Raw genomic sequence first — 15,973 nt, forward strand, 5'->3', positions numbered from 1 at the left:
TATTTTGTAAAATATTTTTGTCACATTCACATCCTCACAAACTTTGTCCTTGTAGATAGTTGCATTTGGGGTAGCCAATGAGAAGTCGACAACAAAACAAGTCATTCATCCACGGAGGAGGAGACAATGATGAAGCCATTGACAGGCTTTAAGGAAGGGTGCTGGCATCATCATCATCAACCATTGTTTGTATATTAATGTCTCCTTCTCTCAAATTGCTCATTAAAACGTCAACTGAAACTCCAAAAGTGGTCCCCTCTCCGCCATTGTGCTGTTCAATAATACGTTGAATTACTGATAGAAATAACATTTTTTTTCATCATATTTTAAATTTTAGATTATGAATGTGTTTGTAAGTTATAATATTGTATGTATAATCATAATATATAATTATATATTATGTTCATAAATCTAAGAAGCTCATTCAATCAATTCACGTAAGTTAATAATTAAATGTGTATTTAGATCTATCAAAAATTAAGTCGTAAACAGAACTATCGATTGATGACGAAACACTTGAAATTTGATTTCTCCTCCTTAACTTCAACAGTAGTGATGGATATAAAATATAATTGTAATTATTTTTCTGTGTCAGATAAGAAGATGACCAAATCCCTTATTTATGATAGTAAAAATAGTCTCTCATCAAGACTTTTTATGAGTTATTCTCCACATCTTCTAACTATTAGCACAATCATATCTGATATTAGATTTGATTGATTATATTGTAATATATTAAATAATTATTATTGATTTATCCGATAAGATATTTTCTTGGGATTATTGCCCTTACGCAATCTCTCGTCGCTCGTGCTTTCGATTTCAACAGAGGAGGTAAATCGTAAGTGGAGACTTTGTCTCACTGATGAGATATTTTCTATTAATTATCATGTGAGTCACGAGATAATTCTCACATTATCTAAGGACGCTTTAAGCGATGATTAATACTTGATAATTGTTTGAATTTTTTCTGGCTCTTAGCATAGCGATCCATAATTGTTTTTTTGACTAATCGGGTTTACTAACAAATAGCGATAAATTAATTTATCGGTCTTTAATTATATAAAATAAAATAAAATTTAGTAATGATAATATATTAAATTTTAATTAAAAAGAAACAACATGCATGTACTCAATTATTATTTGATTTGGGGAAAGGGAAAGCACAACCTGAGAATCAACAGGATCACACGTAATGGTGGTTTTGTCTTAATTACATTTTCTTTGTTTATACTGATTATTATTAATCCCTAAGCTTGTGATGCTGCTTCATTTTGAGGTCATTGTCATTGGTGATGGATACTAACTTAGATTTAATTTGATTTCAAGTTCCTTCCAGGCCACTTACGGCCGGCCGGCCGGAAGAGTTGGGTCATTTAAAAATTTGGCTCAATGTTATCTCAACAAGGATTAGCAAAGAGGCTTGGGTTCAACTCTCACCTATAGTTAATTTATCTGATTTATTTAGGTAATATTTGTTAATTAAAAAAATAAAATATAAAAATTATTTCAGACTTTTATTATTTTTAATAGGTTTGTTAAATTTATTTAATAATCTTTGAAAAACAATAACGTGATTTCTTATCTGAAATTTTGCAGATAAATTTCTCTCTACTCTGTCCAGATAAACTTATTTTAGATTTTATGGATAAGAAAAAATGACGCATATGTCATTTAGTGCATTCTAAAAAATTTAGTAAACAGTTTGATAAAAATTTTGAAATGTTTCCTAGTTTTATCTTAAATATTTCATATCTTGGCTTAGAAAACATTTCAACACTATCTTGATACAATATTATCTTATTCATTTTGACAAACGCTATGTTAGGGGATTAAATTTGACTATTCGTGTGGCATTATCTTGACTTATGCGAATTTTTTAGTCTACCTAAATAAAAGTGCAGTCTGTCAGAAATCATGTATAGAGCTATCAATAGAATGTCTGACCCACGAAATTGACACGAAATTAGTGAGTTTGGGTCGTTAATGGCTTAACTCAATAAGGGTTTATTGGGTTTGGGATAATAGTAGATGAATTCGAGAAAATATGGAATTGGCCGAGTAACAAGACATAATTTTGATTATTTTTCAAGTTGTATCATGCAGGATGATGGATGTATTCTTTGTTTATGTCTCGACTATTTTGAATTGTTTAGAAGAATCAGAATTAAACTAATCACTTAATTAGTAATTTGTGAGTTACTTTATTTTATTTTTAGTTTTAATATTTTAAATACTATTTAAATTTAAATAAGTATTTAAATAATTTAATAGGTCAGCCTAAATTGTACATGTTAGCCTTAACTAAGTATTTAACATTTTAACATGTTTACCTATTTAGTTAGAATGTCTAGGGTCGAGGGTTCATGACCCAAGAAATTAGCAAATCAGGTTAGAATTGAGTCTTAATATATTGCAAGTGACTTGATAATAATTTGATCCAAACTCGACTTCATTACCTGGTTTGACACCCTTAGCCATGTATGACATTTATTACATTATTACTGTGTCATTCCTGAATATAGTGATAGACTTGAACATTGGAAAATCTACTGAGAGACCACCTTCTTTTTCTAGGAAGAACAGTCTTAGGCTAGATGATTGCTATGACTATCTCAAAATTGAAAGAAACCTAGAAAGAATACAACTATAATACTACAAATCATGTGAAAATTAATCCCAAGACCTTCTTCATAAGTCATGAGTCAATTATTTTGGTGCAACTATTATTTTAGCTTATATCATGTTTGAAGATTTTTTTATAATAACCTCTTATATTGATTTTTCAAGATATGCATATCTCTTATCTTCCTCAAGATAAGCATATATTGGTCCCTACATATAAGAAAAAAATGACGTTTGTATCTTCTAATACATTCCAAAGAATTTAACAAATAGTTTGATAAAAATATTGAAATGCTTCCCAATTTTATCTGGATCATTCCATATCTTTGTCCGAAAATCATTCCGAATTTATCTTGATACTCCTTTATCTTGCTTATTTTAACAAACGCTACCTTAATTAAAATGTATAAGATTGAGAGTTTTTGACCCAAGAAATTAGCACATCATGTTAGAATTGAGCCTTAATATATTGCGAGTGACTTGATAATGACTTGATCCAAACTCAACTTCATTACGCAGTTTGACACCCCTAGCCGTGTATGACATTTATTATATTATTACCGTGTCATTCCTGAATATAGTGATTGACTTGAACGTTGGAAAATCTACTGAGAGACTAGGCCTCACCCTCCTTTTATAGGAAGAATAGTCTCAAACTGGAGGATTGCTACGACTATCTCAAAACTGAAAGAAACCTAAAAAGAATACAACTATAATACTATAAATCATGTGGAAATTAATCCCAAGACCTTCTTCATAAGTCATGGGTCAATTATTTTGGTGCAATTATTATTTTATCTCATATCATGTTTGAAGATTTTTTTATAATGACCTCTTATATTGATTTTTCAAGATATGTATATCTCTTATCTCCCTCAAGATAAACATATATTGGTCCCTACATATAAGAAAAAAAATGACGTCTGTATCCTTTAATGCATTGCAAAGAATTTAACAAATAGTTTGATAAAAATATTGAAATGCTTCTCAACTTTATTTGGATCATTCCATATCTTTGTCCGAAAATTATTTTGGGTTTATCTTGATACTCCTTTATCTTGCTTATTTTAACAAATGTTACCTTAGTTAAAATGTATAAGATTGAGAGTTTTTGACCTAAGAAATTAGCACATCATGTTAGAATTGAGCCTTAATATATTGCGAGTGAGTTGATAATGACTTGATCCAAACCCGATTTCATTACCCGGTTTGACACCCCTAGCCATGTATGCCATTTACTATATTATTAGTGTGTCATTCCTGAATATAATGATTGACTTGAACATTGGAAAATCTATTGAGAGACTAGGCCCCACCTTCCTTTTATAGGAAGAATAGTCTCAAACTGGAGGATTGCTACGACTATCTCAAAACTGAAAGAAACCTAAAAAGAATACAACTATAATACTACAAATCACGTGAAAATTAATCCCAAGACCTTCTTCATAAGTCATGAGTCATTTATTTTGGTGCAACTATTATTTTATCTCATATCATGTTTGAAGATTTTTTTTATAATGACCTCTTATCTTGATTTTTCAAGATATCCATATCTCTTATCTCTTTCAAAATAAGCATATTCTGATCCCTACATATAAGAAAAAAATGATGTCCGTATTCTTTAATGCATTCAAAGAATTTAACAAACAGTTTGATAAAAATATTGGAATACTTCCTAACTTTATCTTGACAATTTCATATATTGGTCCAAAAATCATTTTGAACTTATCTTGATACTCCCTTATCTTGCTTATTTTAACAAATGTCACATTAGTTAAAATGTATAGGATTGAGAGTTTTTGACCTAAGAAATTAGCACATCATGTTAGAATTGAGCCTTAATATATTGCGAGTGAGTTGATAATGACTTGATCCAAACCCGATTTCATTACCCGGTTTGACACCCCTAGCCATGTATGCCATTTATTATATTATTAGTGTGTCATTCCTGAATATAATGATTGACTTGAACATTGGAAAATCTATTGAGAGACTAGGCCCCACCTTCCTTTTGTAGAAAGAACAGTCTCAGGCTGGAGGATTGCTATGACTATCTCAAAAGTAAAATAAACCTAAGAAGAATACAACTATAATACTACAAATCACGTGAAAATTAATCCCAAGACCTTCTTCAAAAGTCATGAGTCAATTATTTTGGTGTAACTATTATTTTATCTCATATCATGTTTGAAGATTTTTTTATCAGTTTGTATTTTAATATTAATATTTTAGATTTTAATTGAAGAAATATATGGTTATTTTACAAAAGGCTCCACTAATTTTTAAGTTATCTGTGAAATAACCATTAATTTGTTTCTAAAATTTTGAGTCTTTTACATATAAACCCCATTAATTTAGTTTGATTATCAAATATTAACCTCTAATTCACATTAATTTCATATGAATCTCATATATTAACTCTATCATGGAAGATCAAATTTTAAAATATATAAAAGCCTTTAATTAAATTAGTACCCACGTGGAAACAAATTTAGGGCGCTGACCACTCAATTGCCACCCTGGACGTAAATTATATAGTTTTATTTATTAATTTTAAATCACATTATGCTCACATGCATTGCACTTTCGTTGTGTACAAAAAGGTGGGTTTAAGTCGGCAAAAAAGGGTTGAAAAGTTTGTGAGAAGAAGAATTTTTTCCAAATAAGTCACATGGCTATCAAATAATCAAATGATTGACTTGAAATCATTAAATTATGAAGGTCGAGAGATTCTCTATTCCAGGTAACTAACATCGAAATCTAGTGATTTCACTCGAGAATCTCTCATCATACTTTTGTGAGAGTCTCTCGAAAATTTATAAATCGCTCGACATCAATTGTTATGAAATAGAAGGGTCTAAATAATAGTATTTAAATATATTTTTTTTATTTTAAATAATTATTGTAAGATAAAAACATCATTATTTTTTATTGTTAATTATTAAGGTGATAAATTGAGGTAATAAATATTCACCTACATAGTTGTCACACAACAAGCTTAATTTCAATTTTGGCCGTTTTTGGACTGTGATGGCCAAACCAATAGTGATTTTAGACATGGTTGTTGGCTCTCATTGGGCCTTGACCCGCCATTCATTGAGACTTACATTGGCATAAAATTTTTAATAATCCTTATTTATGTTGAACTGAATTTTTATCTAAATTCAACTACTTTAATTATAAAAAAGTTAATTAATAAATTAAAATTATAAAATCTGATAATCCAATTTCAAATCTCACCCCGAATTTCCTCTTTCCCTCTTTCTTCGTTTGAATCATCTTTTTTCCCCAAAATTTTTACTTAAGTTTCGTTTGCACCGAAATTTTTTTTTTACTTTGCCCCTAAGTGTAAAAACAAGAAAGAAGAATAAAAAAAAAATAATGAAAAAGATGAAAAAGTAAATTCAAAGAAAAAGACAAGACTATGGTAGTCATTTTCCTAACAAACGACGGAAGGGACTATCACATGGCTACTATTCTTCCCGAGAAGAAGGGCAAGAGGGAAATAGAGAACGGAGACTAATATGATAATAATGTTGATGAATATTTATCACTTCATCTTACCATATTATAAGTAATCAAAAATAAAAATGTAACACTGTTAAGGATAATTTGAAATTAAAATTAAGCCCAAAGTGAAATACTTCAAGAGATGGATAAAATTAAAACATAGAATCTAAATTTGGCAGCTAAAATCGCCGACCATCGAATGAGTCATTATATATATAAAATATCTCATTCACATGCCATGGAAGACCACACCACTAGTTTTCATTTAAGGCAACCCAACTTGCCACGAAGGACGCGTCACATCCACATGTATTATTCATGTTATTTGGCTAAGACTGGAGAATTATGCAGCTTCCCTATATATATATATATTATCAATATATATCATGTCGGCCGCGGCCGCCTACTAGATCTGCATGGGCTTTAAAGCTCTCCAACTCAAAGACAAAAAGATAAAAGGTACCATTGTTTTTAGAGTTTAGATTAAGTGATTACATTATAATAAATTAAAATTTATATTAATAGATTATGGATTTAATTTATTATTTTGGAAGGTAAAATTTTCATGATTTACTTTTTATACTGAAATTGAGAATACAACTGATAAGAGACTGTGTAAAAATAATAATTTTAAGATGAATGTACGACTAATACTTATAAAAAAATAACCCACCTAGGTGCATCATCTATATAATAATAGATATTATTAGATTGGGGTATGTGTTTGGATTTGTTGGCGTAATAAGTTTATAATATATATATATATATATATGTGGTTGAATCATGTGATGTGAATAAAAAATTATAAATTAATAGTAAATTATGATGTAATTTAAGAGATTAAAAAGTCTTGGATGTTCTTAATGGATAGACATTAATTATGGCTAGAATTCTTAACAAAGAATTGTGTTAAAGAAATGGGCAGGAACATAATTGTCAATTTGTTATGATGGTTATTTAGACTTCCCTAGCCATAAATTGTGGGTTACTAGCCATGATAATATCACATTGTGATAGACCAACAATAGCTATCTACCAACCATGGAAAATGGTAGAAGGGTTACTAGTAGAGGTAAATGGTTATCATATATAATGACTTATTAAGCAGTGGGCTCATTGTCCATTGGTTGGTTAATTTCTTTGGTATATGTAATTTATGAACTATTGTGTCAAGAATTATCTAATGTGCAATTGAAAAGTTTATGGGTTCTTGTGGAATTTGGTACTTTTGGGAGAGGGATAAAATAAGACAGAGATAGAAGAAGGTTCTTTCTTGTTTGAGAAAGGTATTACTAATGAAGTAAAATGGAAATGAATATGATGTAAATGATAGCAATTGTTAAAATGAGTAAGGTAAAATTATATTAAAATGATATTAGAATACTTTTCAGATCAAGATATGAAATTGTTAAGATAAGTCTATAAAGTATTTTAAAATTTTTATCAAATTGTTTGTTAAATTTTGTAAAATGCACTAGAAGAACCTAGATAATAAGTCACGTGACTTCTTTTTCAAGAATTACCAGATAAATTTAACAAACACATTAAAAAGGACAAAAATTTGGAATATTTTCTATATCTTACATTTTTTAGTCTATATCTTGATTAACAAATATTACTTGAGTATAACCCCAATTCAAGCAATTGAAGCCTTTGTTTCTCAGCCCATTTTCTTTTCATGTATATATTTACACATACATGTATATTTGCTAGGTGTAGAACTATTTTTTGTGTTCTCCATCTTTGCCTTGTAATGTCCATTTTCATAGTGAATTCTTTTCTTTGCTTGTGTTTTTTTCTCCGATTTTGGAGTTTTTCACGTAAATCATTGTGTTGATTGTGTTGTCCATGTATTTTGGTATGTTGCGGATGTGTCTATGGTTCCATTAACCTAATATCAAAGTCTCAAATTTGATCTTTTATTTTCTCCTCTCATTTTCTCTTCCATAATCAGAAACCAACTCTCGTTCCATTCTAGCAGCCAAGCACTCTTTACCTCCGAAAAGTAGTATACCGATGACGCCTTTTGCCTTTACAATTGCCAACACCTTCTGTCTTTGTGGTCATCGATGTTGACAAGAAGTTCACTCTCCTATGTCATCATGTTGCATCTCTGATTTATTCCTTTACTCTAATGTCAACTTTGAAATATGATATTCTTTTGTTAGACTAGTAAGTTAAGATATGGGTAGTTCTTTCACCAATGGAGTTGGACGATACATTGTTAAGATTTTGCTAAGATGCCTTAGTCATGGAATGATGAAGAAAAACAATGTAAAGATCGCAAAGATTTGTCTTAGATTTATTTGCATTTATTATATCAAATTTTGCAAGATGTTTTGAAGGAGAAAATTGATGCTACATTATGGTTAAAATTGGAATAGTTACATATGGATAAAAGTCTAACCAACAAATTGCATCTAAAGTAACGATTATATTCTCATTGTATGCCAGAAGGTACGGCTATTGATGACTATTTAACAATAAAGAAATTACTTATGATTTAGAGAGATGGAGGCTAAATATGATGAAGAAAATTTATGATTAATTCTATTGTGTTCTTTGTTTGTTTCATATGCAACTTTTAGAGATATCATACTATATAGTTGTGATACTCTTATTTTAGATGAAGTTTATGATATTTTGTTCTCAAAGGAAAAAATCGATAAGTAACTAACATGCAATTCAGGGGCTCAGGTAGAGGATTTTTTTCTTAAAAGAAGGACACGAGAGAAAATTTGGTGACAAAGGAAAAGGTAGATCAAAATCTAAAAATTGAGATAAAACCTATAACTATTGTAAGAAGAAAGAACACATCAAAAGAAAGTGTTTTAAGTTATAAAAATAAACAAAAATAAGAGACATGAAACTTACTAAAAGAGTAAACCATATAATTCAAGTGAAGGCAACATTGTTAAAGGTACAATGCATCACTTAGTAGTGTTACTACTGCTATTTGTTATCCCACTGTAGCTTAGGGCGTCTACTAAGCCACTATATCTTAGCTTAATCCATCACTGAGATCATGCCATTATCGCTACTCGATCTTTCTTTGTTGTTCATTATTGAGATTAACTCTTTGTGATTTCGTTGGAAGATGGGGAGAGTTATTGATGATCAAAACATCTTTTTCTTATTTGAAATTTGTAATATTCTGCATCGAACGATATGAATGACCAGATCAACTTACCCTGATAGGCCTACACGAATTTTTCAGGAATCATCCATCCTTGAGCTACTTTAACTCAAGCACACTTAATTCAGGAGTTTTTTATTCACATTCAGCCCAAAAAATATTTAGCTGGTGTTGTTTCTTTTTTCTTATTATCATTGATATATATACTAACTTCTCTAGAGTCCTTTCTTAGACTTGATTTTGGGCTCTCGAGATATTACAAAATTCATGTCAAGGTGGAGATTTACTATACATTAGGTGTGACCCAAATTTAGGTAGTTGAGGGTAGTTGCAACCTCTTTTTCTCAGTGTATTTTTTTTTCATGTGTGTGTATATATATATATATATACATGTATATTTGCTAGGTGTAGCACTGTTTTTTGTAGCTGCCATCTCTATCTTGTAACCTTTATTTTCATCGTGAAATTTTTTTCTCTTCCCATTTAATTAGTGTCTGTTAACTGAGATATTGATCGAAAAAGTGAGATATAGAAAATATTCCAGACAAAAGTATTTTCATATTTTTTATTGTATTTGTTAAATTTATCTGAAGACCTTTATAAAAGAAATCACGTAATTTTTTATTTAAAATTTTTCAGATAAACTTATCTCTTCTACTGTTAAAATAAATTTATGTTAGACTTTACGAATAAGAAAAATAACATATATATATTCTCTAGTGTATTTTAAAAAATTTAACAAATAATTTGTTAAAAATTTTAAAATAATTTTTAAATTTATCTTAATTATTTCATATTTTAATCTGTAAAGTATTTTAATCTTATCTTAATATAGATATATTTTAATCGTTTTAACAAATTTAAGCTTAATAAATTTTACTTGCAACTAAAGTGATCCTTCCAATACCTCGAACCAATGCCACTAGGTTAAGAAGAACGAGAGGGTATTGTTAAGACGTCATTATTATAATATTGTTGTTGAGAAATTGAATTGAATGGGATTGAATGCATGATTGGCTAAACTTACTTTCTTCCCCCTGAGATCAGACGGTGGAAAATCGAAGAATTTGCAATTGAATTCGTTTCGTGACTTTCGTCCATGATCCGTCTGGTCTACAAGCAATCCGCTGTTGCTGCATCGTCATCCTCACAGTAGCTTTTCCAACTGAGGTGAGCGGAAACCATGCGCAATCTCGTCTCCAATATATATATATATATATATATATACGCTTTGAACTTTCTCGGCAGCCAAACAGAAGGCCGAGAAACTGACCACTCCGCCAACGCTGACCACATGAAAACGCAGCCACGCGAGGTTTGTTTTTTAACTTTCAGAGACAGCTTTTTCCGTCATTTTCCGCTTTCACGGCCAGATCTGAAACGAACCGCTATCGAGAAGTAAGTATTAGCATTGCTTTCCGTTGGGACCCGCACTATTGTGAATGCAACAACTTCGCTTTCAAGCTTAATCTCTCTCTCTCTCTCTCTCTCTTAGATTTTCTTTGCGAGAATTTTCGAGTAGTTGAAGCATAACGCCAGTAAAAGTTGTTCTCCTCTGCTTCTTCTTTATTCTCTCTCTCAAGTGGATGTTTATGCAGAATGGAGAGAGCTTTTGACTCATAAATGGGGGCTTGTGTTTCAGTTCGTAAAGAATCTTCGGATTCGAGCAAGAAGCAGTTCAGACTATCGGTCGTCTCTAAGACTGATAAGCTTGTGATTCCGTCGCCTGTCGACGACAAGGCCGTCTTCCACGCTGGCGGTCCGATCTCCGGTCTCAAGTCCCAGTGGTCACCGTCTCGTCCGGTGACTACTCTTCGTGATTTTGGTATGATCTTGATCTTACTATTTGGATAGATTTTCAAAGATTTATACTGGATTTTATGTAGTTTTCTAATCCTATTATTTCACCGATCGTCTTCGTCTTCTGTGCTGGCGTCTGGTGATCTGTTCCGAAAAATTCAAAAAAAAAAAAAAAGAAGAAAATTATGCGAAAACGACTCGATTTAAAGAAATAATAAAAATTAGCTTCTCTGATTCTAAAAATGGCTATTGTACAGAAATACAAATTGTGGCAAATAACGGTTGCGTAATTTCCATAATTTCACTTCTAAAGCCGGCGATGAACTGTAAGTCTACAACCAAGCAGGCCTGATTTTTCTATGTTCAATAAACAGAGGTAAAAACTCTATTTTTTTGGGATTTCCACAAGACCAAAACGTACATGCATACATATAAAAAAAATGGCTCGGAAATGGAATAATTTCTGCCATAAAGCTCTGAAGTTTGGCGTTAAATCCGTTTTCTTCATATCACACGCAACACGCGAGTGGATCATAAAATTTCGCATTTCTTTAGTTCATTTTCGCTGGAAGCAATTGGCGCTTTACGTTTCATTTGGCTTCTTAGATGAAGAAGCGTGATATTTACTTTTGGTAGCTGGCCTTCTCGGATTCCAAAATTTTCACATTCCCTCTCATTCATTTATTTATCAATTAAGTTATTTATTTATCAATTAAGTTAATCCAAAGGATCAAATTCTCTTTGTCGTTATATGATCTGATTGATGCGGGAATATATGTTCTTTTCCTTGTTTTTCTTTCGAAGATAGAACTGTAATCTGTAGCAGTTGGATTGCATGTTTTTGGATATTATAGCATATGGACAAGCTTGTGGACAATGAGTTCGAGTACCCAGATCGGCAACTGCATTTGGAGGGTAGAGTAGTGGTACTAGTTCCTGAGGTCTTGTCCTATCTGAGTGTTTTTCCTTTTTTTCACAAATTAAAAACACACACACACAGCAGAAGGGTTGGAAAACTTCAACCCGCGTAGTCCCTCTACCTAAGGTTCAAAGTTCAAAGTTTTCATTTATCAGTTAACTATTTGGGATTATTTCTTCCCCAAATCCAAGTTAGAGGGTGGGTAAAAGCCAGAGGGCTTTAGATGGAAAATTACATTCAGACTTTTTTTTTTTACAAATATTATATACAGAAAGCGCTATGATTATAAACACTGTACCGACTTTTTTGTTTTTTTTCTGTTTTTGTGAACAAGAGGGATGTAATATAACATTACCTTTTCAAAAGATTTTCACTGAAAACGGGCTAGGGCTCTGATAAAGCCTGCTGAGAAGTGGCATGATCCAATAGTGTTGAAATGATATAAGAGTGGAAATGGCACACCTAGTGCCCCACTTAGATAAAAGAGAACATTAAATGGTCCTGGTTACGTCAGTGCTGGTAGGTGTACTATTTTATTATGGGGGACAATTTTTCAGCTCAATATAGTGCACACGTCTATCTCCTCTGGGAACAGCTTACCTGCCGTATCGGACGAATGGCTTATTTATGATACTGTTGGAGTCTTTGATTTATCTACATATCGTATGGGGCCAAAGATTTTTATCACTATTAAATTGGGCGGTAACAACTCCATAGATTCACACTGGTACACTTTCTGAGTGAAACTCTTTTAGGACAGAACAGAGGTAAATGGAACATACACTCGCGTAGAAAACAAATCATAAAAAAATTTGGAGTAAAAGCGTAAGACTGAGGAAGGTGAAATCATGCAGTGGCACGCTTTCCCAGAACGTATAGTCAATGCTATACGGAATCCTATGCTATGTCTGTATGGTCCTAGTGGGACTCCATATTTTTGTCTGACCATAAAAGTGAAGAGAAGTTTAAATAACTGAAGTTTCATAAATTCATTTATTGTTAAACTTTTGATTGGCTAGTTAACATTTGAATTAACGCCATGTCTCTCGATGAGACGTGCCTTTACAAAAAGAACTGCTTCTTTTGATCTCCAAATTCTGTAAATGGAGGACTCTAATGACATGATGTACATGGTCCATCCGATTCATGCAGAAACCTTGCTTGATCTTCTATCTTGACAGAAAATTCTCCTATTTTTCTTCAATTTTTGCTATTTCTCTCCTATTTTTTCTCTATATTATATAATCGTATTTTTACTCGGGCTTCTGCGGCAGCAGCCTTTGGGGATCATCCAACAGGACTATTTTTTTTTGCTTGTATTAATAAACAATGTTTTTTTTTTTTTCCGGTAAATTTTAAAGAGTTGAGTAGTCTGTCAACTCTTTTATGTTACTACTATTTTATTTTTTTAGTAGGTTCAAGTCAAGAAATGATTTCTTTAAGTTGTGTTTTGAAGGCAGTCTTGGGGTAGTGATTAAGTTGTTTGAATATTAGTCTTGGTGCAATGGTAAGGTTGTTCTTAAGTTTATTAGAGGTGATAAGTTCAAATCAAGAAATAACTTGTGGTTGGGGCATTGGCATCTTTTATTCTCAAATTAAGTATTATCCCTTAAGCTTTGTAATGGTAAGATTACTTTTGCTCCATTGTGATTTGGAGGTCATAGGTTTAAGTTAACAAACAACTCATTTAGTTGTGTTTTAAGGAACAATTTCTTTGGTCATTTAATATGCAGTTGATTATTATTGTTGAATCTGATATGTGTGTTATTGTAATTTATGCACTAATTGTTTTAACAAGTAGAATATCAGAGAAACAACATCCATGCGCGTGCCATTCCTTCTAGGCTGTGCATAACTGGAGTTGATTCTTGAAGGTCTCATATGCTGTCATTCTTTTGCAACAACTCATCTCTTTACCACTTGCGCCCCCTTTTGTTCCTCTCCTGTTGCACCCCATGTTTCATGCTCACCTTTGCTAAACAAGCTTCTACAGTCCTACCTATTTCTAATCATCTTCTATCCTCAAGTGGCTCAAAGCCTCAAATATCTTTCTCATGATTAGGGTTCTTGACAATGAGATCCAACCCAAAAACAGTTGCTTTAGTGATTGTCTAACCCCTTTACAACCCAGGATTACTGAATACACACCCTGTGACACTACGCAATGGCAAAACTGCTGGTTTATGTCTCTTTGTTGGTGGAACTTTGTTTGACGAAATCACTAGTCTGTTGTATATATGGAGTCAATAGGGCGAAATCTACCCACTTCATATTGAAATCTCATCCTAGTATTGAATGGTGATTGACTGCAAAATACACATTTTCCGCTGTTTTTCTGGGTCATACAGGAGTTGATTGAATGTAAGTTCGGGTTTTTTGTTTTTTCTTCCAGTTCAATACAGTTTCTTTTCCTTTTCCTTCATGGGTAAAGCTTTCTACCTAAATTGTGAGATGTCTATTCGACACAATTCTTGCTAATACTAATTTGAAGCCTGAAGTAACTGGTCCTATTTTTGGATTATCTAAATCTTAGAGCATGCTGAAATGTGCAGCCCATTTTTTTCGTGTTATCCGGAAATGGAATATAGTCAGGGAAATCCACAGAATTGTTGTTGCAAAATACAGCAGATGGATTTGGGTCCATTGTTCTTGGAAGGCAATTAAGAAAATCTGGCGCATGTTAATTGTATTTGTAGTTTATTACTTAGCATAAAATAGTTTCAATGAAAGTAAGCAAAACATAAGGAAATTTTTCATTTGAGGCATTGATCAAGGCTGGTGTATATCTGAGGAGGAGTTGACCAAAATATCCTTCCATATCTGACTCCATTTTATCAATGATCTTCAGGTACTTATTGTCAACCGTCTAAAGCCTGAATTTCATGGATGTCTTGTTTATTTGCAGGTAGTAAAGAAGAGGCATTTTTTGATTCTCGACCCTGGCTAGATTCAGACACCGAAGATGATTTCTTGAGCGTTAATGGCGGTAAGAACCCAGTAGACTGCTGTCCTTTGCACTCCTATGTTCTCTTGGCACGAACATGCTACAAGCAATGAAGTTTTCATAACTATTTCTCTGACTCAGTGCCATATGATCACAAGAATTATCTAAAAACAGCTAAAACAGGCCAATAAATTTCAAAAGTAGTTTTCTCGTTGGATGCCAGTGTACAATTACCAAAGATAGGGAAACCTGAAGATTCAAAATCTTTTTCTTTCCTTTCTTCAACAGCTGTGTTAGCACAATTGTTTTGGTATCTTAAGATTGCCTTAAGATTTAATGTGTCCTAATGCAGATTTTACCCCATCTCGTGGTAGTACTCCAATCCACCCAAGCTTATTATCAGTGGGGATCCCACGGGGGCCCATTACAGACCTTTTGAATGAGAAAACACCCGGTACCATAGCAGAATCATCCCCAGGAGAGAAAAAAAAGAGATTGGCTGAACTTTTCCAGGAGAGCTTAGGACGCGACCAAGATTTTGATTTCCAGAACACATCAGCATCAGCTAACCAAAACGGTATGAATGGAGATATTGAAAATAGGAGTACTATACGCAGCATACTGCCAAGATCCAGAGATGGTACCCCTTTTGTCTCCGGGACCAACTCTATGTGCAGCAGTGAAAGAACTCCCAATGATGATAGCAGCAGCAGACCGGAGGAGGAGAAGTCGACGAAGTCTGTCCACTGCTGTCTCCCAAGGATGCTCTCAAGTCGCATCGCCCGGGAAAGGAAGGAGAGGATGAGCCCTGCCCCTGCCCCTAGCACCGGGTAAGTTACCTCAACGCTAAAGAGATCAGTGCCTAGCACCAGTAAGGTTTTTTGTACTCGCAACGACCTCAACGCCAATCTCCCTCCCTCCCTCCCTCCCTTCTTCTCAGAGTAGAAGAAGCTGTAGTTATGTATGCATGTGCAGTTCCATATTTAATCAAAAGTTGATCAATAAAAGTAGGGATAATACTTAAACTGCATTGACCTTT

At 32.7% G+C, this 15,973-nt stretch overlaps 2 protein-coding genes across 6 annotated transcripts in view; both read left to right on the plus strand.

The window, feature by feature from the left end:
• Positions 1-15,964, plus strand: part of LOC127799021 (uncharacterized protein At3g27210-like) — a 48,384-nt gene extending 32,420 nt beyond the window's left edge. Inside the window, exons 1-4 of one of the 5 annotated variants that reach the window (XM_052332712.1) lie at positions 10,450-10,586; positions 10,870-11,096; positions 14,896-14,976; positions 15,287-15,964. In XM_052332712.1, the coding sequence (XP_052188672.1) occupies positions 10,895-11,096; positions 14,896-14,976; positions 15,287-15,768 (765 nt within the window). In that variant the 5' untranslated portion in view covers positions 10,450-10,586; positions 10,870-10,894 and the 3' untranslated portion in view covers positions 15,769-15,964. The other 4 variants (XM_052332710.1, XM_052332711.1, XM_052332709.1 and 1 more) reach the window with 4 other exon arrangements.
• The window catches only part of LOC127799019 (SWI/SNF complex component SNF12 homolog), a 47,830-nt gene that overhangs the window by 23,885 nt on the left and 7,972 nt on the right, over positions 1-15,973 (plus strand). The window lies entirely within an intron of this gene.

Source organism: Diospyros lotus, chromosome 4, assembly GCF_014633365.1.
Source record: "Diospyros lotus cultivar Yz01 chromosome 4, ASM1463336v1, whole genome shotgun sequence".
NCBI classification, from domain to species: Eukaryota; Viridiplantae; Streptophyta; class Magnoliopsida; order Ericales; family Ebenaceae; genus Diospyros; species Diospyros lotus.